Source organism: Schistocerca gregaria, chromosome 3, assembly GCF_023897955.1.
Source record: "Schistocerca gregaria isolate iqSchGreg1 chromosome 3, iqSchGreg1.2, whole genome shotgun sequence".
In the NCBI taxonomy this organism is placed as follows: domain Eukaryota; kingdom Metazoa; phylum Arthropoda; class Insecta; order Orthoptera; family Acrididae; genus Schistocerca; species Schistocerca gregaria.
This window is the reverse complement of record NC_064922.1, coordinates 345,339,090-345,366,453: the sequence shown is the minus strand read 5'-3', so window position 1 is coordinate 345,366,453 and position 27,364 is coordinate 345,339,090. Positions and strand designations below refer to the sequence as shown.

Below are 27,364 nucleotides of genomic sequence, written 5' to 3'. Positions count from 1 at the left end.
TTTCCTGACAACAGTGTCATTTTTCAACAAGATAATGTGCCACGTCACAAGGCCAAGGGTGTAATGGAGTGGTTCGAGGAACACAGTGGGAAGTACCAACTGAAGTGCTAGCCCCCCCCCCCCCTCCCCCCCCCCCCCCAACTTGAACTTGGCAGATCTGAAACTGATTTAATGCATCTGGGATATGATTGAACATGGCATCAGAGCTCATCACCCTCCCCCCTCCACCCTGGGATTTACAAAAATTGGTGACTTATGTGCAGATGCAGTGCACATCTCACTCCTGTGATGTACCAAAGCCTCATTGCTTCCATGCAATGATGCACTGCTGCTGTAATCCATGCCAAAGGTGGATATACCACCTATTAGGCAAGTGGTCATAATGCATGTGCCCTCAGACTGAAGGCATTCAGTATGCTAACCTCAGGCTTGGCATCATAAACAGCATATGCATTCAGCACTACCACTTGTCATGCCACATGTGGGCTCTTTTACAGTTGAAAGGACTTTGATATATTTTCCCTTTTGACATCTGATGGCCTATGCATTGTCATGAGGATTCAGCTGCTGTCCTCATAAATCTTCATCCTTTTTCCCCTCTTCTTTTTGATTCTTTCCATTGATTTTTCCATAATGATCTCCCAGGCCCAATCTTGCAGTACTGGTTTGTCTCTGCTTCTCTCCCCTTTCAGAGGTTTGACTCCTATTAGACACAGACTTCTCTGGTTTCTGGAACTGTAGATCTATTGTTTGGTATCCCATACTGCAAAACATGGCTTCATTGAATTACCTCTCTATCTCTGGTAGGTACTGGACTCAAGCTTTATGTCTGTCAAAAACCATTACCCTAAAGATGACTCCCAGCTGGTGCATGTATCACTTCATGGGATCAGACTGAGGGTTTCTCATTGAGGAAAAGGTCACTTCGATCCCATCCTTTTCCAATCCTGCCTTCCACTATGTGGATGTGAAAATCGTAGAGTGATGTGAGAGGGTTCTCTTGGGCTTACCACATATGTGCACATAATCTTCCATCAAAATTTTTAATGAGCCTTTCATTGCTTGTTTTGCGATGTAAGGCCTTGATGTGCTTAGTAAATACAACCACGACAACAAAAATAAACTGCTGCCCTGAACTGCCCCCTTGACAGAGAACCATACTGATCAACATACACCAAGTCTTTTGGTGCATCTGGTGTGATTGCATGCATCTCGCCTCATACAGTATGTTCAGGTGTTTTATTTACTGGCACATATAGCAATTTCCTAACTATCACCACAACTTTCCATCTTTAGTATGGCATATTCAAATTCCTTGGTGACTGTCACACACAACTTTGTCACTCTACAGTGACCAAGATGCTGATGCAAGCACTTGAGTGAATACTCCAAAAGTGCATCAGGGAGCCAAATTTTCAACCTTCATTCTTTCACGAGCCATCAGAAACATACACACCACTCATACATGCACAATAGAGCAGTATTCCTTGTTTGTGCATCCGTTACACCAAAGCTGACTACAGAAATTTCTTTACAGTCCAGACTTCATGCTGCTGGTCTCGTACTGTGGCTAAATCCCTCCTGTATTGTCAGATGCATGCTTGGTCCCATTGTTCCAACATTGCCATTATTACCTCATTACTGTCTCTGCCAGCACATTAGTCACTGTTATCCTGTGATGACCAGTTGGTAAATTTGTTATATTTGCCATGGCAAAAAGATTATTTCCAGATTATATTCTTGAACTTCCATGGTCTACCCCACCACCCTGTTACTTGTGTATCTGATGATTCTTAGGAATGTTGAAAGCAAAGTGGTTTGTGTATAACCAAGTTTTCCAGCCAAGCAGGTATCTACTGAACTATTTTGATGCATAGACAGTGAGCAGCATTTCTAGTTTGGTAGCGAAATACTGTGTCATTGCATCCAGTAGTTTCTGGTTATACATAGCCAAAATGTGTATGTTCCTATCCCTGTTGTCCTGTTCTAGACATCCCCCACTGCCTTCCATAATTGCCTCTGTGATGAGTTACAAAGGTTCTGAAAAATCAGGATCTGCAAGACAAATACTATGATGGAACACAATCTTTAGTTTCTTGAACGCATTTTCCTCCTGCTTTCTGCAGCTCTGCTTCTTACCCCTCTCCAACAGTGTGTATCTACATCTACATCCATACTCCGCAAGCCACCTGACGGTGTATAGACACTCAATGTCTGCATGAAGTTGACTATGTACTCCCTGTAAAATAATATCAGACACAAGAACTGTCTTAACTCTCATACATGGGATGGTCACTTCATTTTCATGGTCTCCATCAGTTTGCACTTTTGTGGATGGATAGCATGCAGTGAGATCTCAAACATGAGATATACCACTCCATTTGCACACATGTTCACTTTGTCAGGCCTGAGCATTAAGCCAGATTGTCGGTGTGACACCAGTAGCTGATTTATGCGGCCCATGTGTTCCTCAAATGTTGCAGATGTGGCAATAGTCTCAGTGATGTAGGGGACACAATATTCCCTCATCTCAGGTGTGATAATACTGTACAAATACCGAACTAGAGTCCTTAAGCCCAAATGGTGCTGGATTGTACATGTAACCTTCCCACATCAATAGGAAGGTGATGTACTTCCAGCTACACTTGATGGAAACTAATTGTAATGTCAAAGGTTGAAAGCCAAGTTTTTCCCAAGAATTGGTGCAGGATTCCCTGGATCAGTTGTAGCCTTGTTCCAGCTACTCATTTAACACCCTCACATTGAGGCAACAACGGACCAATCTGTCATTCTTAGGAATAATCATGAGAGGATTCACATATGCCCACATGGTCCATGATATAATTCTGGCTGCCTCCATTACCTGAATTGCTTCCCTGGTAGCTTTTCAGTGCTTCCAAGTGACTGATTACACTTACCTTGTCGGTGGCTGATCACACATAACTGTAAACTTGTGGAAAAGTTCCAAAAACCTCCTTCCCAGCAGGAACAAAAATCTATTCTTGAATTCCATTATTGTTTTCTCCAGCTCTTGTCTCTGTTCTTGGCTCAACAATGGGTTATCTTGGATACTCCTAAGTATCTCAATAGGATCAGCCTCTGTGTTCTGCACATCCACTTTTGGCTGATTGTCTGTACACTGGATGACATCTACCATGTCCTTTGTTTCTGAGTGAGACATGATGCCACTTCAACACATGGAAACACCTGCTGTCCTCTCACCACATCTGGCTTTTGCAGATTTTTCAACCATGGACCGAACAACAAGGTCTTCTAGTACCTGTGAGTTGGCGTATACTGTGCTTCTGTATAGACACTCTACTATCTCTTTCACATTCTCCACTCCACATGAGCTTCTCTGTTGAGGTGGGAGCTTAACTTTCAGCCTTTGTCATTGGTGTGGAACACTTGTCATCATGGCATTTTACTGTGGTCTTACCTGCATACTATTATTTTCCATTTGAAATGTGTCTTCCATACTAAAAATGGTGGCATGGGGTATCATGGGAACATTCTCATTAATGGCCTCTGGTCCTCTAAATCCCAAATGTACATGTGCAAGGGTCTCTGACCCATGAATAGTCACGCTGTGCACATTCTATGTGCTTAGAGTTATTCTCACAACTTGTGGAAGGCAAACTGACTTCATCTGGAACCACTGTTCTTGCTAAAAATTCACCTTTTTGCTCCTGTGGGCCATCTATGAAAATTTCCTTCCTTATATTAGACTAAATTAATTGTGCCTTTGATGTCTTCTGCACCCCATTCAGCAGAATCTTTCAAAAAATTAACCACAAAAGCAGAAGTAACCACAGTCTTCATGGTCTAATCCATGATACTGCCCTACTTGAGAGTAAGTCATTACCAATTACAAAACCTAGAGACAACACACTAATGACCATTACATTAATCTGGACACCACTTCCTCCTTCTGCATTTCACCATATTCCACTTCACCCCAGTGGGAATTAATGAGATTCTTTTTATGGGTATCAGATAATTTACTACCACTTTGCACCAGTTTTATCTAAAATGATGTCGAAAGTGCTGGCGCTTCAGACCCAGAATCCATACATGTTCTCGTCTTAATTTCTCCCATGGTTATCTCAATGATAGAATACAAATTGTCTACCTTTTCAGGCAGCTCCAGATCTTCACAGTACTGGGCAACGTTGTCTTGCATTTGCGACTGTAGTACTGCACATTGTGAATGTAATGCCCCTTCCCTATTGAGGTGTCCCTAGTGATATCTCATTGTCTTTGGTCATTCACTTGTGAGACCTCATGCACTTCTGCCTGAGGTGAGGCCAGTGATGGTGAGCGCCCCTTACTCTCTCGCCCTCTTTCATTAAGCGGCACTAGGACAGAATTCCTGTAGTTTCTGTGATCCGGTGCTTTGATCCGACTTTGCTCTCCTTGATGTGGATCAACGCAATCGTCACTCTCTCACCTCTTGTCTCATTTGTCTGTTATTGTGCCAATTCTGCCTTTCATTGTGCTGCACAAGCCCTTGTGTCCGCCTATTTTCTGCCCTCATTGTATTAGCAAGTGCGATCCTTTGTAACTACTGCTCTTCAGTGTCATCCAAAGACATTAAGATATCAAGAAACTGTTCTCTCAATAGTGCCCCAATGAATGCATGTTGTACCAACCATTCCTCATCTGTCACTCCGTCATACAAGTATGCCACAAGAATGACAAAGTGAGTAGCATATGTTTTCATGGATTGACTTGACTGAGGTATATACTGTTCCCAATATGTGCTCATCTTTTCACTTCCCTGTGCGACCAGGTTCTAGTATGTCACCAGAAACATGGTGCATAAATCCTTGTAACTACTGTTTTCACAGTCACATCAAACCTCACAGTTTCCTCCGGGCCAAGCATCTGCTGTGCAGCAAGTAAGTCATTGTATTCTGCCTTCCTTTCATTCACTGATACACATTTAAATTCTTTAGGCATGTCTTCAGGGAGGAGGGAGGGGGGATATTGCAAATTCACTGAAAATTTGGTGGCATGACCCACATTACCAGGACATTTCCTTGTCATATTGTAGAGACTTCTTGCAAGATGACTGACATTATATTTGTGTCTCCTTGGACGATTTACTTTCCTCATCTTGACAGAGAAGTTTGTCATCTTTATGTTAACCAGCATTTCTAGGTTTTCAACCTTCATTTTGCATTTTTTTCATACCTTGCCCAGGCTGTTGGTGACTTCTGTCAATGTCTTTCTGATCTCGGTTCGCAGTTTGCAGCTGTCTATTGTAATTTGCCCATCTATGTTCTGACTGAAAAGTTTTAGTTTGGTTTTGTTTGATTCTTCTCCATTATGGTGGTTAACTGAGATGTGTGGTTTTACAATATAATGAGAATTTGGCCCAGTGGACTCAGATTTTGACTATCCCCCAGAGATGTGCCTTGTATTTCCTTGGTCACCCTCAAACATTTCTTAAGTGGCCTGTCGATTTCTAGCAGAATCAGAATTTGTGTACTTTGCACAGATGTGCCTGGTGATTCCTCACTCTCACCCAAATTCTCCTCAGTTGGCCTGTCTATTTCCATAGTTATTTGCCTACCAGACCTCAATTGCATAGAAAACATCCATTCTTGTTACTTTTGTTATATGCTCTGTCTCAGTGCCTGCAGGTGTTCCCAGAATGAACTGAGACAGAGAATATGATGCTGATGTCAATGCTGGTAGCAGCAAGTAAAACAATGAAAATGTGAAACAGAATATTCACAACAACCAACTACATGTTCTAAAACTGCTTCATAAAATACAGGGGAGCCTGTGTGAACTGAAACTAAATACACTAACTACAGCTATGTCTACTGCATGCTGCTCATTTGCAACACACTTAGCACACACAGACACACTGTCTATGTGCCTGACATCCCAGACAATGGTCATGGGAAGAGCCTCTATGTCCTCTTCCTTTTGTGCTATCTCTTGACTTCTCCTAACTCTCAATAGCTCACAGATTCATCAGATTTTTCCTCCTCTTAGTATTGTCAATGGCATACCAAATTTGGTATGCCACTCTATGACTGATCACTGTTTTGTGACATTGCCTCCCAGTATAGGGTGGAAATCTTCTGTCTTGCATGAGCAGGTGTGTGGCTCAGGAACTGGTATTTTCCTCTTGTGTTCACTGTCAAGACTGTTCTCGGTGGTGACTGCAATCAATTCAGCAAATTGTTCCTACGTTTTTGCATATTTCTTAACTGCTGTGAACTGTGCTTTGTTTAAGAATCCGCTGGCATTTGAGATTTATAAGTAACTACCTTGCTGTAAGGCAAACATTTTTTTTAAGCAGACTGATTCTTCTTACAAATTTACATAGTTTCACCTACCTCCCTTTGTGCATCATTTGCACTTTTGGGTCTATGCTCTGTCTCTGTACCTGCAGGAGTCCTTGAATTATTGGTGCATTTTCCCCTTTTTAAGGCAGGCAAAATGTGCTGCAGCCAACAAAGAGTTTCCCACACCTCCAAGTAGCCACTGTTGATGCTTTTGTTTCTACACTCCATTTCAGTGTCGCAGGGGTCCATGAATAATCTGCAATTTTCCAGCTTTTTAAGGCGGGTCTATACTGCTGCAGCAATCTAGGAGTTTCACACGCCTCCATGGGTGCATTCTTCATATTTTTGTATAAACACTCTATCTCAGTGGCTGCAAGGGTCCATGAATCATTGGCAAGTTTCTCATTATCTTCCAGGCCCTTCTCAGTGTATCTAGTCTTGAGCAAGCTGATGGCATCCACAAGGCTACCTCCTGTGTGAGTGCAGAATGGTCATTTATCCACATCTCCAGCAGTCACTATATAAGGTCCGATATTCCCCTCCTACTGGGCCGCTGGTGCTGTGCCGCTGGTGCTGCGAGGCATCAAAACTGTCTGCCACTGGAGGTATTTCAGTTGTTATTTATTTTCTTTGTTATTCAATACATTGTGTGGTTTACACATGTACAGCAGTTATTAAACAATACAATACTAGTTTACTAAATGTCAATGGAAAAACAGACATCATTCAATGTCATAAACAAAAATCAAATGACAGGCAATTAACTGTGCTGCTACGATCAATCCACAATTAGGATAAGTGCCACTAGCTCAAAAACAAATGTACCTTAAATGTGTTGTATCCTGGAAACAATGTGGAATTGGGCATTTGTCTATATGATGTGTTTGCATCAAATGAACATTCCTGTCTTATCCCTGGATGTTGATCATTCCCCCTGGGACACCTTATTCAGTTTGTTTCACAATTCATGTTACAAACTTTGAGAGGTTGTAGAAGGGACTTAGTAGATCAAATTTTACATAGGAATCCATGTTCTGAAACGCCATTCAATGATGCTATAGAGCTCCAAAGTTATAGACACTGGCGCCTGTAATTATGTATATTCAGGGTGATTTTGTGATGATGTTACAAACTTTCTAGGATTATGGAGAAGGATACATGTATCAATTTGAGGTATGGGTAACCCGTACTGGAAATGAATGAGTCAAAACTTAAAAGCAAAAACCGTTCTGATATGTCTGACAATGGGGTACATGTACTGTTGCTGTTGTTGCTAAGATGGTAGGGTAAGCAAATCTCAGAGGTGGTAGTATAGACCAGAAAAAGAAAAAATTCTAGTATAAATGGGTTCTAAAATGGATACTGTAAGTGCTACAAGCACTTGTTACATAGAGGAGATGTGTTTCGTGCAATAAACTGATTTTATGTTGGATATATGATTGCTAATGCTGTAGGGTAGACATATCCAATCAACATATAGGAATACGTCATGATGGCTTATGACAGGAAAAAGGACCAATACTATGTAGTTAGTATAAAGTGTGCATTGAAATTGTCAGCACTGATGTCAATATGTTCAGATTGTTTTTATGGTATGAATTGTACAGCACTAATGAAATGATAGTGTGTTATGGCAAGGGTAGCAGCAGGCTGAGTAATGGAAATGACTGGGGACTGTTAGTTAGTTTATTAGTTCCATGCTCCATGGACCAGTCTGCATAATAACCATAATGAAGTGGAACGATTCATTTTAAACTCACATTGCAAATTAATTTGTACATACTGTTATAAGCTGAACATTAATAATTTAAAAAAAAGAAAGATATACAGGTGTGAATTAGTAGTTCCAACCCACCACCTTTAACACATTACAGTAACAGAAGTTCTTCTACGGAATGGAAGGATTTGTCAAGAAGAAACTTTCTCAGTTTGCTTTCAAACTTTACTTTCCTGTCTGTCAGACAATTTGTGTCACTGGGTAAGTGCGATCAAATTTTTTTGTTGCAGCATTTTTCATCCTTTCTTGTGCTAAAGATAACCTTAATGCGGAATAATGAATGTCATTTTCTCCTTCTGGTGTTGTAATTATGTACATAATTGTTCCTTTTAAACTATAGTGGGTTGTTTCCAAAAAAGAATCATGAGGGAATAAATATCCTGTGAAGCAGTAGGCTGAGTGCCCAACTCCTTAAACATATGTCTACAAAATGATTGTATGTGAACACCACATATTAGTCTTATAGCACATTTTTGCATAAAACAAACCTTCTTCCTTAAAAATGGGTTACTGAGAACATTATTCCATACATTATTATTGAAAGGAAATATGCAAAAATATAACTTACTTATTTGTCATTTCCTGCTGTGTCGTTTCAAAATTGAAGGTGATATCACTTGCAGAAAAAAGTCAACAATACTTTTAAGAATTTTATTTGCCATTTCTTGTGTTTCTGTACATGTACTTGCACTGATTATAAAGAACTAATTCTGCTTGTTGTATACTGGACAGTAGTTCATTTAGATATATGAGAAACAATGGTAGACCTAAATTGAGCCTTGAGGAACACCATACGTGATTTCTTCCCAGTCAGATTTATGTCCCTGGCCCAAATTCGTTGAGTTACAAAATACAACTTTCTGCATTCGTTTGGTTAGATATGTCATTATCTATTGGTTGTCTACTCCATCAATCCCATAAATCTTCAAATTTATCTCAGAGAATAATGGGATTTACACAGTCAGATTCCTTAGACAGTTCACAGAAAATATCAGCCTTCACTATTTTATTACCTACTGCTTGTAAATTTGGTGAGTGAACATGTAAATGGCATTATCAGTACAGCAACTCTTCTGAAGTCCAATCTGTGATTTGCTGAGGATATTATTGTTTTGACAAGGTGAGATATTATTCTAGATTACATCACCTTCTCACAGGTCAGTGGTTATCTCTCTTATCACTTTTCATAAACAGGGCTTTAATAAGGCATTTTTCTGTCTTTCTGAAAACATGCCTTGAGTTAGTGATGCATATATGTGGACAAATCTTTGGTACTCTGCTGGAAACACCATCAAAACCAGATGAGTTTTTATTTTTGAAAGAATGTTTAACTTTCTTAATTTCAGTAGAAGCTGGTGATACATTCATATGATTGAATTGTTTAAGAGGTACATTTTCAACTTACACCTGTGAGTTTTCTCAAGAGCTTTTTATCCCTATGCGTAGCGTTGTGTTTAAGAAATGAGTATTAAATACATTTGCTAACTGTAACTCATAATTAATAGCCTTTCCATTCAATTCAAAAGTGATGTTATCCTGCTCTATGGCTGGTTGCCCTATCTCCGTTTCACTGTATTCTATATAGCCTTAAATCTGTTGTTAGAATTACTGATTTCTAACATTATGTGCATGACGTTAGGTTCATGTTCCCTGATTTTCTAATAACGTTTCTTAGTAATTTTGAGTAGTTTTTTTTAAGTGTGAAACTAGTGCAGCACCTCTACTTCTTCTTGCCAAAAGATACATTTCCCTTTTCCTTTCATAAGATACTTTAATCCCTCTAGTGATCTGTGTTTTTTTATGTGGCTATTTAATGTCCTTTCTGATTAGCCTATGTGGAATGCTGTTTTCAAATAATGATATGAATTTATCACAAAACAGATTAAATTTTATGTTAGCATTTGGTTCATTATAAATTTCATACCAGGTCATCTCTTGTAAACTATTCTTTAAAACATTTGTCCTGGAGACATTAATTATTCTATATGATTTCCTCCGAGGAGAATCAGTATTGTAAGGCACAATGTTATTTATGCTAACTAAATGTACATCATGAGCAGAGAGAGCATTTGTTACTGGTAAGCAGCTTTTCTCTTGTTTTTCAGTTTCATCACACAAAACATTATCAGCTAGTCTCCTACTGTCTTTACCAACTGTGTTGGAAAGTTAATTGATCACATCAAATTGAGGGACCCAAATAATGTTCCGAGATCACTTTTCCTGCCAGAATCTTTTAGAAAATCTCTATTAACGTCACCAGAAACTATTAAGTGTTTGCTACAGTCTGACAGATGGCAATGTAAGGAAAACAGATTCCTCACAAACAGTTCAAAATTTCTTAGTGGAGATCTGTATACCACTACAATTAAAAGTGAACTATTTCTTGGTATTAATTCATAAGCACACACTTCTATGTACTAATTACTACAAGATCTTCTTGTCTCAATGTTTTTGAATTTGTGTTCTGTGTTAATATACTTAACAACTCCTCCTTTTCCCATATTAGTTCTGCATGAGTAAGCATAAAGAGTGTAATCTTTAATATGTCACTTATCCAACCCTGTGGCAATGTGGTGCTCAGACAGGCACAGGATGTCTACCTTTTCAGAGACCTTGTTACCCAATCATCTAAGATCCTGATGAAATAAGCCAACTGCACTTTACTGTGTCTTCTGAAGTATTTTGTGGGGCTCTTCTGTTCTTCTGACTTCTTTCAAAACAGATTGCCTGAATCCTGATTCTAACCCAAAAAACCACAGGAATGTTGCTTTGCATGACCACCCCCCCCCCCCCCCCCCTCCCACTGCAGTATATTATCTGCAAGAAACTCATCAGCCTATTTTTCCCTCTCCTATTCAGGGGTGTAAGCCATATCTAGTACATCCCCATCTCTCAATTGTAGCAGCCAGCAGCTGGCACTGCACTCACATGAGATATTCATTATAGTCAGCAGCAGTCCTCTCAACGCAGTGTTCACACAACTCACAGCAGTGTTGACCCAGGGCCTATTCATGGCACTCCAGAACACAAAACTTGCATTTTTGTATGCAACTCCTATGCCTATTTCATCCTGGTCACTGCTAATGCTGTAATTACTGTTCTTAGCCAGGCTGTTCTGTGCTCCACCTACTACAATAATCCTATCCTCTTTGCCAAAATGTTTGCAGAAATTCACTATGTTCTCTGTCACCTTGGCTACACAATACTTGCAATGTGGTACCCCATTCCTAATTTGTCCTGTACCATTTGACCGTACCCCTCCCATTGCATCTACCTAGCAGCAAGGATCTTTTCTTCCTTCTGTTTTTGGTTCCAACCTACATTGAGTTTCTTTGCTAGGAGCCTGTTTCAGCCTGCTGTGACCTGTGGCTGAATGAAACTCTTTTCCTTCTACTTCAACGTAATAAGTCAAGTTTATTCAATATTGATAGCTCATATGTACGTGAAGTTGAAGAGCTGTTCCCTTTTTGCCCATTGCTTGTTACCTTTACCCAGTTCCCATGATCGTTTCCCCTTCAACCCATCTGCTGTAGTTCAAATTTGATGTGGTCAAATTCAGCTGAAGGGCAAAAATTTTGCATCCTGCTTGGTGATTCTCTTGTCAATTTTTTAGAGCCTACAATACCATGGGAGGGCCTTGTTGATTTCTCCATTCAGTCCCCCATTTCAGTCACCCCACTGAAATTCCAACCCACAGTCTACACATAATACTCCCTTCTTGATTATACTACAGCACCATCTACACTTATCACACATTGCTGAACCAATTACAAGCTTCAAGATAGAATTAAATCACTTCACGCATTTTACACTATATGACTTTTCATTACTTATGAGTGGCAACAATTGGGCCTACAGGTTAGTGCTTAGGTGTATGATATGAAGTAAAGAGTTATTTATTTCTCCTTGCAACAAGAACTTAACACTTGCTTAACTACAGCATCTGTTAATAAACTTCACCACAACAGACTGTAACTTTAATATATGTAAACAGTATGTAAACAAATGACTAGTGCAAAATTTTCTAAATCAAACAACTTAGAATTTATGCTACAAATACTTTCCAGAAATATGAAATTAATATTGAATGGACACACTCAAATTAGATCCTCGGAAAGAAAAGCAGAAAAATTAAATGAGATCCTTTAAGTTAACTATGCCAAATGAATGAACTAATCCATATATCTGATGAGTAAATGTACTAGATCAACTGTTATTAAAACACAAATAACCTATGAGAGTGCAAAATCTTAGACGTCTCACATGGCATAGGGCTGCCAACTTGTAGGTGGATTTTTATTACATACCAAAATACACAGCTCATTAAACAGTATCACCAAGACAGCTTGAAACAAGTGACAAAATCTTCTATTAAAATTGTGTATAATAATGATGAACATTAATAGATAATATTTAATAAATATACAACAAATATAGCAAATCCACAATCAGAGAAAAAAGAAATTGAGATGGCACAGTTGTTAGCACGCTGGTCTTGTATTTAGGAAAATGATGGTTTGGATCCATGTTCAACCATCCTGATTTAGGTTTTCATGATTTCCCTAAGTCACCCAAGGCAAATGCCAGGATGGTTCCTTTGAAAGAGCCTGACCAGTTTTTTTCCTATCCTTGGGACTATCTGAGCTTGGGCTCCTTCTCTAATCACCTCGCTGTTGACAAGATGTTAGCCCTGATGTTCCTTCTTCATCCCTTCAGAGAAAAACCTACATCTAAAGTGCAGAAACAGCATAGATAGGCTTGCTAAACAGATGTAGAATAGAGAACAGATATTTTGAGCAATGAAAGTCATGTCTAGGAATCCTGTAACAGTGATTCAAAACCCACCGCGATTTGAACAATATTTTAGTAGTAAAAGATCAATACTGATCATACCAAAATACAGTAGAATTAAATAATTACAATACACCAAATCAATGCCTAATCCTAAGGTTCATGTAACAGTTACTAAAAATTCACCAAGGAATATATCAAAATCATATGAGTAAAACTCAATAAACCCGATACCAAAAGCAGTAGAATTAACTGGTACTATATCCTAGACTACAGAATGCACATTATTTGAGCTATAGTTTGATGGACTCCAAACCATCCAGGGACAAAATGAAACAATATTAAATCATAACTTGCATCAGTAGTGTGGCCACCAGCAATGTATAATAAAGCATAACCATCTACACACACAAATTAGTCAAATACTGTGTTAATACGTGGTCAACTGGCATGGAATACATGCCCATGTAATCTCTGTTGCACTAGTGCCTGTACTATTTCCTGTCAGTACATAGTCAGCTGTAGTGTGAGCACACAAAGAAGCTCACACTTGTCCTTGGGAAGCCCTGGATGCTAGACGCATAGCACAAGATGCTGTCTCTGTTAATGCTCTCTAGGAACAGACTTCTCAGACACCAACACAACACCAGATGGCCTATGCTCCTTGCCTTCAGAACCTCGTGGTTGTGTCGTCTGCCACAAACTGCTACTCAGCTCCAGGCACATGCCTCAAGTTCAAGTGTTCTGTTGTTCAACAACAGACTGACTGATAGTCAGATCCCAAGACAACAACATATGTTGTGCTCCCCATGCAAATAACATGCATTTTGGCAGTCAGCAACTGTCCATAATATTTCATGGTTCTGGCTCCAAGTTTCAACAGGTCTCAGGAACCACCCACTTGGGAACCAAGACACCACCAGATGGTATGCTTTCAGTGTGTTGTCAGACATCAGCTGCCCATTGTCTTTTTCAGTGCTGACTCCAAGTTTCCACTTGTTTGATAGCACACTTAAGACTTCTTAACTGTTGCTGTGTACTCTCTGCAGCAGCAAAGTGACCCCTCCACCTACACCTACAAAGTGGAGGTAGGACTTAAACTGTACTGCGAAATTGTGGCACAGTTGGAACTAGTTGTGGGCTTCACATATAGAGAAGCATTTGGAAATTGTAGAAAAGATGGTAGGTTGCATTGGGCCATGTACCCACTGAGGAGACACCTGATGTACACTAACTTACCAAAACTTTTCCAGTTATTTTTCAGCAAATAATACAGGAATACAGCTGAAGAGGACAATAAACTGTATGGACCTATGAGTTGGTAGAAACCCTTCTTGCTGGCTTGAATGAGGAACCTTCAGGCAGCACTTGATCTGATGCATATGACACTGTTGCCATACACAGTACTGTGAAATGCACAAACAGCTGCTACGCTGCTCCCACCCACAGAAAATCCAAATCTTCAACTCTTGCAGACATTGGACCTCATGTCTTGGGAAGTAATTTGGATGTCAGCACTTATACTCCTACCATTCACAGAAAGTGAAAATTGTAGCTCTTGCTGACTTGAGAGATTGTGTTGTGTTGAGCCAATAAATGCTGTGTGGTCATAACTCACCTTCCCTCCCAAGAACTATTCTTGAATGTTGCCTATTCCACCAGATACAGAATGCTCAGTGGTCACAAATTTCACATATAGGCTATTGTGAAGCCCTGTACTACACTGGCAAACAGCTGCCACCATGGATGGAACTCCAGCAAACTTTGTATCTCTTGCCTGAATAAATCCAATGTGAGACATTCCACGGAAGGTGAATATGAAGAGGAGGATTTTTCCTTTTTTGATGTGACCTCATTTCCTCTTGAGAAGTCCTGTAAAAATGTCTCATTATGTGACCCCAGTAAAAAGTGAGGAGGCTGTACTGAAAAGAAGTTTCACTACATGTGACATGTGGGATGTTGTATGAACAAACATTTGTACAATGCTGTCAGGTGTCGTGCTTGCATGCAACCTGTAGGATTCTGCTTGGAGCAATTATTGTAAAAGTAGTATCTTATATGAGTAATTCAGATAAATGAAATCATTACAAATTATTTGTCTACTTGGATTTTTATCACAAGTGGATCAACAATAAAGGTGAAATGTTATACTTTCTTTTATAACTTTTGAATCAGTCATCTCTAGACCAAATTTCTACATCTAAAATTGATTCAGTGGATCCACTCCATCATACATGAAAGTTTGTTTCATCATCATGGAAATAGCATGTCAATAAGCTAGGCCTGATACAAGGAGCAGATGTAAAGAGTAGACTTTTGCTTCTTTGGAGGAATTGCTATGTCATTTGTCCAACTTTCAATAGCTATAAATAAGCATAATATAAAACAACCTCTAGATTATATTATAGAATACTTGAAAGACATATCATTGCTAAACTTATTATGGAGAGGTATTTCCTTCTAGAAAAAGAGAGAAAAGTGTTGAAGGAAAGGAGACTTGTAAGTCTTAAAGATACAGGAAAAAATCTCCCAGGATCCCAAGTTAAGGGTAACTTTCAAGAAAGTGTATCTGGTGATGCTCCATTACATTGATATTCTATGTGACATCCCTATAACCTTATACCTTACAAATGTCTTTTACTTCAATGTTTTCTCTCTGAAGAAACAAAGAAGAAGACCCTAGCTCTGACAGAAATTTTACAGATTTCTATGTGCTTCCACCTGCAGCCACTAGGTGAGCTTGTGCACTTTGTTCATATTTTAGATATTTTCAAATCTTTGATAACTACATATCATATTTCAGTAATACTGCAAAGATTTTCTTTCTTTCAGTGTATCTGGAACATATTATTTGGCAACTGCAAGTTATCCACCATATGCTCTTGGTTAGACATGGTGTTTCTGTCTCATTCTTCTGATGATAATTAATTAGTTTACTAGTTAATTAACTAATTAGTTAGTTATGTGTTCCATAGATAAAATCTATGATAAGCATTAAGATGTAGACTGAGTCAACAGAATGAACATACAACACTTAGATACAACTAAAAATAATATGTGTATGGCTACAGGCTGGCCATTTGTAGGTCTTTTTTTCGTTAAAAATGACTGATTATCTCTATACAAGAAGTCCTCAAAGATGTACAAGGAGTTTTTTAATCTACATTTGAATATACCCTTGCTACTCATCAAACACTTTATTGCCATGGGTAGATTGTCAAACTGTTTCATATATGTGTATTTCACCACTCTCTGTGCCAAAGTTACCTTCAGTAAAGGGTGAAGAAGACCGTTTTTCCTTATAGTATTGTAGTTGTTAATATCTCTTTTAATTTTACTTCCAAAATTAAATGGATTGTTTATGGTAAACCTTACAAGTGAATAAATGTACTGTGAGGCTGTGATGAACATTTCCAGCTTCTTAAAAAGGTACCTACAAGGCTAATGTGTTTGACCTCAATGTATAATTGTAACTGCTTTCGTTTGTACAATGAATACTTTTTGCCTAAGTGTGGAATTATCTCAGACTCATCCCATAAGACATCAAAGAATGAAAATATGCTAAATATGTTAACTTACTGACTTCTGTGTCCCTAAAGGTGGAAATTATTTGAATCACTCACATAGATGAGCCTAAACATTTTGGCAGGTCTGCTGTATGGCTTTTCCAGTTTGTTTTCATCAATATGCACACCTAAGAACATACAATGTTCTACAGTATTTATTATTTCTTGTTGGTGTACTGAGTTAATAGGAAGTGGGATACATTTGACAGTGCAGAATATATAAAACTTTCACAAAAACATCATTTAAAATTTTCTCTGTTGGTGCTTCTTTTCTTGGCTTCACAACAATACTAGTGTAATCTGCAAACAGGAGTAATTCTGTCTCTTGATTCAAATAAAATGGCACTTGTTTAACATAAAGCAAGGACAGTAGTGGGCCAGTGATTGAATGCTGTGGGATCCCATTGTAATTTCTCCCTTGCAGACAAAGTGGCATCCATCTTGTTTTACTCAAATAGTGTAGGGTAACTTTCATAAATATGAACTAAACTAGGCATTTGCCTAAAATATATATTCTGTAAGAACTTCTCTAATAAAATGTTATGAATTACATAGTAAAATTCATTTGATAAGTCAAAGAAGCTCCCAATTGGTGATATGTTATCCTTTAAAGATTTTATTAAGTGCTCCATAAATGTATAAATAGCTGATTCAGTAGAATGGCCCTTTTTAAATACTAAGTATTCTATTACTGCACAGGCAGGCAACAGCTGTGGAGTACATTATTTTCTCAGAAATTTTAGAAAATGATTACCTCTCTGCAGTGGAGTGTGTGTTGATATGAAATTTTCTGGCAGATTAAAACTGTGTGCCAGAATCGAACTCAAATCTAGGGTTTTTGCCTTTTGATGCAAGTGACTGACCAACTGAACTGTCTGAGCACAACTCACGACCCATCCTCACAGCTTTGCTTCCACGTATACCTCATTTCCTACATTTCAAAATTCCCAGAAGTTCTTTTGCATAACATGCAGGACTAGCACTCCTGGAACAAAAGGTATTGTGGAGACATGGCTTAGCCACAGTGCAGAGATTTGTTTCAAGAATGAATTTCCACTCTGAAGCGGAGTATGAGTTGATGTGGAAAGAAAAAAGAAAAATGAAACCAGAAACCCTGCCTTCAAACATTTGCAGCTGGAATTCCCCTTCTCCCAACCTCTGGAATGATTGATTGAAAAGAAGGATATTCTATGGCAACAACTTGTCCTGGTCTCTCAAGTTGTGGATGAAAGATGTAAGAAATGTGGAGCATCCATAAGTTATATGTTACCAATTGCAGATGTACTCAAAGGTTTTCTCATGCTGCAATGAAATGACTCTTGAAAGGAGACTTTCCACTGAAGCTGTGATGAAACAATCACAGCATACACAGTCATTTTTGAAAGACATCCCTGGCTAGAAACAGGTCACTCTTAGAATTCTTTTTTGAGTAAAAGTGCCGTGTTTTTGATGATTGAACATATATGATACAGATGGCTATTGATGATTGAATGAACTGGATGATAATGGTTTCAGAATAAGATGAAGAGACAGTGGTTAACAAAGTTAACATTATAGGATGGACTAAAAAGAACAATTATATAAAATGTGGTAATACAAATGATCAAAGTCTGAGACACATTTGTTCCATAGTTACAGACTTATATATAAGATTTTCTTGTAACTTCCTTTGTATTGTGGCACTGTGTTTCACAATTAATTTGTTCCAAGAGCCACTGGGCAAAGAAGAAAATTGGACCTCCACAGTTTCCAGCTGATATCTTGCTATTGCCGGAGAGAGTGGCAAGCATTCAAAACGTTCCAGTTTTGCAAACATACAAGGAACTAAGATGATTTTTAGGAATGATGAACTATTATCATTGGCACATTCTCAAAGGTGCCAGCCTACAAGCACCAGTGACAGACATTTTAAAAGGAATATATGCATCCAGAAGAGAAAGTGAAGAGGACACAGTAGCTATTAGACACTTCACGATCTACACTATCACACACCATTAACAGTGCTTTCTGCAAGAGTTATGGACCACAGCTTGCATAGACAGTATCAGCAGTCAGAATACAGCTCATATTTCACCACCAATGAGAGGCACATCAGCAGCAAAATGGATGTAATGGCGAATTTTTTCTGCATGAACGTGCAAGTGCTCCTGCCGAAACAAACTCCAGAACAGCTGCAGAGAGACAGCAACCTGCAATAACTACACAAGCAGCAAAAACCAGCACTTAATACAAGTTCATGTTCTAGAGCTAGGAGCCATGTTATGGCACAACATAGCCCACAATATATAATGCCCATACATACAACAGGAGTATTGACATCAGATTTTTGAGACCTGCCACAGCATAGCACAACCTGGGGTGAGAGCAACAGTCAAGTTTCTTGCCAAGAAGTGGTTGACAAGGTATGGAGAAGGATTGCTGTTAGTGGTCACAATCTTGTGACAGCTGTCAGTGGAGTAAAATCAGAAGGCATGTCTCAGCACCAATGAGTTCCATTGAAACTCTAATGACTAATTTTATGTACTTGCAATTGGATCTGGTAGTACCACAACTGATGTCAGATGAACACAAGTACATATGGATGGTCTTTGATACATTCATATGGTAGTCAGAGGCCATTCCCATCACGAGAATTTCACCTGAAACAGTGGCCAGAGCTCTTGTCACAAACTGGATTTTGAGTTTTGGAGTGCGTCAAACCATAAGAACAGGTAGCGGGAGGCAATTTGAGTCTCAGTTGTCCATAAACTTTTGTGTCATTGTGGCTGGAGCTACCTTAGAAGTAATAGCTACCATCATGCAAGCAATGTGATGGTAAAAGGTTCCACAGGACCATCAAAGTGGCTCTAATATACAATGAAAGCCATTAGGCCTAGTCACTACCACTAGTGCTGTTAGAACTATGTGTATTTGTAAAAAAAAAGGAGCTGCTTTTCTCCGTGGCACAACTATTGCTTGGGGAAGAATTACAACCTCCCACCTTGTATGTATCCACAAAACCACCAAGTTGGAGCTGAGTTAACTGCTACAAAAAAAGAACTTCGAAGAGCTCTGTGAAACTTTGGGAAGGGGACACCACCACTGGCATAACCATTCACAGTGCTCCTGGTTTCAAAGAGGACGTGGGGTTGGGGGGGGGGGGAGGGGGAGGGAGGGGGGGGCAGGGAGCTAGTGTAGTGGCCTCAGTAGTCAACACATTGATCATGAAGAGTTACAGTATAAGCATTGTGGTTTCTTTTTCTATCAGTGAGAGGGTTGTTTGCAAGCTGGAAACATCACTTATCTTACGAACTGTATAAAGAGTATCTAGCAAGTATTTAATAGATGTCTTGTGCCTGATTCTCCAGTAAGTTCTCTGCAGAAGCTATTAATACCTGTAACTAAATATCAGTAGTTTCCTTAATGACTTGCCATTATTACATTTAACTATCTTTTTAGAAAAATTACTTTCAAAAATGTATACAAACTCATAAGAAATAATTTGAATTTAATTCGGCTAATTTTAAATGTCACCCAAGTCTACATTTTTAAGCTGTTCTTAAAATCATCTTAAGTGCTATTAATCAGTCTGTTTTCTTATACTGTTTCTGAACTTTACATGGAGCTAAGTTATATAATGCAACTAACTGTGCATCATAATTTGACAATTCGTTTACCACTGGGTATGGTGTGTGTCTCTTTAATTTCGTTTTGGGAACTAAATACTTTATCTGTAACAGTACTACTATCTTGAGCAACTGGGATAGGGAAATTTATGACTGACAGCAAATTAAAAGGGAATAAAATCACCTCAGAATCAGTTTCCTGTCAGACTCCCGTAAGGAATTTACATCAAAATCACCACAGATCAATAAGCTCTCCATTCTGTATGTCAGAAGGTACAATGATTCATTAGATTTTTTAAGAAAAATTCCCAGTTTCCCAGTGGAGACCTGTATACTGTAACAATAACAAATGTTACATTTCTCATCAGTAACTAAAAAACACATACTTCTATATTATGATCTATATAGAATTTATTTAGTTCTACATTTTTTCTTTTATATCTCATTATCAGGAATGTGATAACTTCTCCTTTATCCACATTGAATATAAATAAACATGCACTTAACTTGTATCCTCTTATAATAGGATTTTTTGTACCTGTGGTTATGTGGTGTCCAGACAGACAAATTATTTCAGTCTCTTCTCACAAATTAACAACTCACTTACTTAATTTTTTTTTGTAGCTCTAATATTCTGATAAGGAAAGTTGATTTCACTTTTCCCTGTGTTATTATAGGATAAACTTGTAGTCTTTGTCAGCTTCTCTTTCTTTAATGCTCTCTGCCTGGATCCTGAACCTGACATATTGTTGGTGTCACACCTGACACCAGTAACTATGGTGCTTGCCTTTGTGTACTGGTGCCCCCTGCTCCCCCCCCTCCCCATAGTTTTTGCTAATAGATCTGCTAACGTGTCCTTATCCATCCCATTCAGGTATATGCCTTGAAGAGTGTGTCCCCATCTTCCTATAACAGTAACTGGAACAACTATTAAGAGAGATTAGAATGTGCACAGTGTAAATGTCTCCTGGACCAAACTGATCTTCCTTATATGGCTTTGAAAACAGACAACAGACTGTTGTTACTCCAGTCAGCCCTAGCAAGGTCTTCAACACATTTTCACACTGTATCAGAATAAAAAAACTAAGGCAATGAACTAGCACTTCTGAAATCATATTTCGCTAACAGAAAACAAATGGTGACCATACATCACTATTTTTTTTAAAAAAAAAAAAAAGAGAGAGAGAGAGAAGAAAGGAGGACTCGTTTTCTCAATGTAAAGTATGGAGTGCCACAAGGATCTGTGCTGGGACCTTTCCTGTTCGTTTTGTATATAAATGACTATAATGTCTTGTGCCATGTTCTGAATTTCAGTTTTGCTAACAAAATTTCCTCTTGTTTGCCCTTTGCTTGCCACATTTCCTAGCACCCCTTGTCATTTTTCCCCTTCAGCAGTTGAAATTCAAATTTCACAATTTCTACCTCTGTCTGAGCTGCACAAATCTTCACTCATGTTCCCCAATTTTCCAGTCTTTCTGGCATAACCTACATTTCATGGAAGAGCCCCTTTGATTACCTGATTATCTCCTCCTTGCAATGATGCCATAAGCTACAGTTTTCACAAAGTACTCCTTGTTTAACTAATTGCAGCTGCATCCACATTTATCACACAACACTGATTGGTTTTAATACTGTATACAATGTAACATAAAAAAGAAATGCATGTTGCTCTTTTTGTGTATATTTCTTGTGCATAAAATTAAGCCTAAATGTATGACTGTAGGATCAATAAGAAGAAGAATTTTTTCATGATGTTTTATCTTATTTCGTATGACACAGCTACACTAGTGTAATTAAGGTACATTTCTAATTATGACAACAAGAAATATTTAAGCAAAGCTTCTAATCTCATATTTATGTAATTTTTTGCAACAGCAGAATTTCCACCATTTTCACGGGCATGGTGTTACCAACATGAAGGATATGAGGAAATAGTAATTTTCATCTTGATTCCATGTATAGCTCTCATTAAATAAATAATTTTCTCCATGGCACTGCATAAAAACTGCCTTATTTTCCTAGAAAACAGCAGTACTGAATATACAATTTTAGTCAAATAGACTTCCCTAGAAAATTGGTATGTCTACATTTGATCACATAATTGAAGTTATGCCTAAGTGTTCTTTAACAATTGTGCTATTTGCCATTTAGTGTGCAGTAATTGCGTATTTTATTATGCTCATCTAGCAGTGCTAGATAATTAATAAGATCAACAGAGGTCTGTAGATTTCTTCACCAATTAAAAGAAATAAATCAGACATCACTGTTGCAGTCAGACTTACCAAATCATGCAAGAGTATTAAGAGAAACTGCAGGTTCCTGACTTTACAAAAACTAACTGGTTAAAACTGCTACCAGTATTTTAGTTCTAAATCACCAGTATTTTTTGTATTTCTTTGGTCTCAGTCACAACATATGTTTTTGCTTTTTACTAATACCTGAGTAAAAAACTGAAACATTAATTTGCCATAGCAGCAATGCTATTTTTGTGTTTTTAGTAAACTGTTTTTAAAAAGGGAGTAATTTGTATTCATAAAATCTGCATTGGTTTGAAATATTATGTCATTATAGAAAATAGGAAAAGCAGCCAGTGCTACTTTTAATAACAACGCCAACAGAAAACAAGCAATAAAAACATGGCATTAGAGTTGGCACAGCATTGCTAAGACCATGATGACTCTGTTGCCTTGTGTCATGGCTTAAAGTATGGTGTACATGCGATGTACAAGACTTATCCTCTCTTGGTCTATATGGTAGTTTCTTATTGTCTTTGCCAGACATGTGTTGTGTTGCAGAAGAGCACCAACCTTGGTTTGGAAACATTGTTCTTAATTTATATTAATTATTTTCCACAGTGGAGCATGGAGAAAAAGTACTTTTTGCTAATGACAGTAATATACTGATTACCAGTAAGACACCTGATCTGCTATTGGAAAAAACCCAATAAAGCACTAGCATTTGTTTACGAATGGTCTACAGAGAACATAGTAACCCTCAACATTAAGAAAACTAACAGCATGTACTATAGAATAAAGAAGAAGCACAAGTCCATAAATTTAAAACTACACAACTCTTCAATAACAGATATAACTAACATTAAATTCCTAGGACTGCACGTTGACAGCCAACTAAAATGTAATGAACATGTGTTGATTATCTCAAAGAGGGTCTCCACAGCATGCTATGTGCTTAGAGTTCTTGCATCAGTATGCAGTGACATCTGTGTAATGTCAGCTTACTTTTATTATGTGCATGCTACCCTTAGCTATGGTATAATCTTTTGGGGAAATAGTACCCAGAATCTACAAACAGTTTTCAGAGTACAAAAGAGAGCTGTAAGAATAATGCCAAAATGCAACAAATGGGTTTGTTGCAAAGAATTATTTAAAAACCTGGGCATTCTGACTGTTCCTTGTGAGTTTATTTTTCAGATCATAATATACATCAGAAAAAATATTGACAGTTATAGTTTGAATAACATCATTCATTATTATAACACAAGGCTGAGCCATTGCCTCCATTTAGATAGTGAAATTAAACTAAAAGTTCACAACAATCTTGATTATCAAGGCATGATAATCAATAATAAAGTGTCACAGAATATAAAAAAATTAGCACTACTATGTATTCTTAAAGGAAACCGTAAAACTGTTTTTGAAAGAGCATTGTTTCTACACTTTGGACGAATGTCTTAAATGAAAACCATAGAATTGTTGGGAACACCTAAAATAAGTTATACCTGACATTTTTTTTCATCCATGTATTATATATTTATGCCTATGTACCTATGTCTACTAGTTCCATATCAACACACCTAGTATATTTATTTAAACAATATAAATTATCATTTTTCATTTATGTAATATCTGTGCAGCACTTTGTATTTATGTATTTAAGTTGTACAACATAATACCTCTGCTTATTAAAGAATGTACATGGCATTTGTTAAGAAAATATTTAGACTTGATACCACAATTTGTACATTGGAGGATGGATAAATAAATAAATAAATAAATAAAAATAAATTTCTGTGAAGTGACATAGCAGTGGAGTAAAATGCTTCATATGCTTTACGAGATTAAATATTTGTCTGTCATTTCTATTAAATGAGAAATCAAGAAGGAAATTATGGTGACAGTAATAAATTAAAAACTTAAAAACAATGAATTCACAGTATAAAATAAAAACAGAATGTAGCTTATAACTACCTGTGTCTACATAATATGGTGTTATCTGCTTGTAGTTCTGAAAATTGACAAATTAATATGAAAAATGGAGTTCTGCAATGTCAGTTTTCATCATTTAGCATTGACTGTTTCTAATTCCCAAATTGTGTCATGATTTCTGATTACAACATGACATTTGAGCAAAGTTTCAAAAACTTGGAATCAGTGAGAGAATACTGGTGATTTCTTGTAGTATCAACCACTTATAACTTTTTGAGAAAAAAGCAGATGGAGGATAGTTTTCTTTTATTCGTCTATTTATACATTTTGATTGTATATTTCTTGAAACTGAGACAGTCAAAATTTTTCAATCTGTTTGTTTGTTACAGGAAGTAATAGGAATAAAATCTCAATACTCAGTTATTTCGGAAACTGATTATTTTGAGCAGTATTAATAATTGGGATGGAAGAAAAATATAAAATATAACTGAAAACTGGTTGTTTAAGTGATAACTGTCATTCCTACTTTGCACTTCTTTTCAGTCTTTGTTTCACTGTTTTGGAAACAGTTGACAACACCATAATGAGAACTCAATAATATCAGGTAAAACCTGATAGTGGTGTAATTGCAAGTCAAAGCTGAGAAGATCAAATAGTGTTTCACTCTCTCAGTAGCACTTACAGGGCATGGTGAAGAACACAGGTAAAGTTACAAACTACAGAGGTAATTACAACAAGAGAACTCCCCTAGTAGGGGAATACCAGGTGAGCAATAATCTAAACATAACTAAAGTTGTCACCAATCACAGTTCTTTTGTTAAAACCATTAATGAAGAAAATTATGTCATAATCATTGGTGTTTAGGCAATATTTTGGAATACAGGCTCAGTTATGCAATGGAACATGAAGTCAGGCATGCAGCTAAGAATGACTGTCACACAAATGTGAATATTGTGTTGTCTTTTGTTTAATATGATAGCTGCTACATTATATGTTATTTTTAATTAGTAAATACAGAACTTTAGTAATTCCTAAGTAAAGTGAGACATTCTCACAAGAACTTGTATAAAATCAGCTACTCCTCACTCTCAGATCACATTTATTATATCCAGGAAGAGGTAAGTTACATAATAACAAGGATTGTTTAAGGGTTTTTCAGAAAGTAAAGTTACAAGTCTAATGAAAATGTGAGAATTTTTATCACATGGATGTTTCCTCGTTTCTATGTCTGTAATCACACAGTTCTCTACATTTCCCTTTTGAAGTAAAAGTTAAATTTGGTACTATTGTTTTCAGTCCATATGACAAAAGTGAAAGTTCATGCAGCTATTTGTTTAATAAATTAAAAATGGGTAAGAAGAATTCAATTTAATCTCCTTCCTGGTTGTCATGACAACAGTAAAAATTGGATGCTGATAACCTTGCCTTTGAGCACTCACAAGCTCCAAAAATTGGAGAAAATGTATTTGAATTTCAAAAGGAAAGAAATGATGTTGGTAAGGGAGAATAAGTGGAATACATCAATTGGGAAAATGTAATGGAATCATACCTAAAGCAACTGGTAGACTTCGGTCCATTGACAGGAAACTGGGAAACTGTAATCAGTCTACGACAAAGATTGTTTATAAAATATTTGTGGACAAGTTCAGAAATATTGATCAATGTGTGGTACAAACATTAAAAGGGCCTTAATAGGTGATATTGAATTATTTCAAAACGAATGATGTCCAGTTTGTTTGACTCATAGGTGAATATCAAACTAATGCAAAAGAACCTGAATTGGCAGACACTTGAATATAGACATTAACTATATTGCAAAACAGCACTTACAAATCATCAATAACTACTATTTAGGGAAGAAAACAGAAGTGCACTAGAGCTCCTGTAGGGACCAGAAAGACAAGGTTAGAATGCTAACAGCATGTACAGGTCCATTACAGCAGTCATTCTTTCCACACTGCACTTGTAAACAGAATAGTAAGAAATCCTAATTTGGGGTAGAAATGGGAAGTATGTAGTGGCATGCACCTCTGTCATTTCCAGACTACGACTTTAGACACAGATGCAGATGTATAGCTCATCTGGAGAAATGAAAATGTTGAATAAATACTGAAGTTAATGATTTTCCACATTCAGCGATCTTCAGAATTGTCAAGACCTTTCTTGGCATAATTCAGACTGTTTATACTTTTTGATGAAAGAAGCAGAAACAGACTTAGTTATGATTTTTGAAAAAAAAGTAAAAATTCTGTGCAACACAGTTATCAACTATCATTTTATTGAATATTCCATGATGTGTTGAATAGTTTAGTCATCTTGAATAATGTTAAGGCTCATGTACATAAGAAATTGATCTGGAAGCAGGTATTCATCATCAGTATCAGTATTAATATTAATATTAATATTCACATCATTCTTGTGAATATATTGATTTCAAAGTTCAAAGAAGATAACTTTAGGTACACCTTCATTGATAGTGTTTTTTTATTTGGTTCAAGGTACACCTTTAGAAATAGTGTTTTTATTTGGTTCAATTATGTGATTTTTAGAAAATGAAAAACTTCTGATGTTATGCCTTCTATCCACATACAGTTTTAAATAAATCCCAAAAATTTTTCTGTTTTAACATTCATTTGCTTTCTTGTTTGAATTAAGTTTCTTTGTGTGAATAAATTTTTATCAATTTTTAGAGCAATATTGACCAATATAAAATGCTATTATTTGATTATTGACATATCATTTCCAAGAAGTTTTGACATATAATTTGTTATTTTTATTGTGACATATGGAGTTAAAATCTGTATGGAAACCAACTACTGCAGCACAATTAATTTAAATCTTTATTGGGAACACATCACTGTTCACATAGAAATACTGAATTATGACTCAACTGGAATAATTTTTTTAATTGTTAGTAATGAAGACAAACTGAGAATAAAAATGGGACTTCCATAGAAGGAGGCAAAAAGATAACTTTTGTAAGATGTACCAAACACAGTTTATTATTCAACAATAGCCTAAATTTTTGTTGAGCAACAACTATCTATTGTGCTGAAGACAGCTGATTTGAAATAAAATAAGTAATGGCTTCATTTGCTGTGAAAGCTTCCTGAATGAAAGTACAAAATAGAAAGAAAGGATAAAAGCAGCAAGT

General features: G+C 37.2%; 2 protein-coding genes across 2 annotated transcripts in view; one reads left to right on the top strand and one right to left on the bottom strand.

Annotated features, from left to right (window-relative positions):
- LOC126355221 (lipase member H-like) overlaps positions 1-26,438 on the top strand; it is a 107,577-nt gene extending 81,139 nt beyond the window's left edge. The window contains exons 6-7 of the mRNA XM_050005480.1: positions 15,706-15,758; positions 21,923-26,438. Of these exons, the coding sequence (XP_049861437.1) occupies positions 15,706-15,758; positions 21,923-22,020 (151 nt within the window). The 3' untranslated portion in view covers positions 22,021-26,438. The remainder of the gene's footprint in view (positions 1-15,705; positions 15,759-21,922) is intronic.
- The window catches only part of LOC126355219 (uncharacterized), a 175,355-nt gene that overhangs the window by 19,485 nt on the left and 128,506 nt on the right, over positions 1-27,364 (bottom strand). The window lies entirely within an intron of this gene.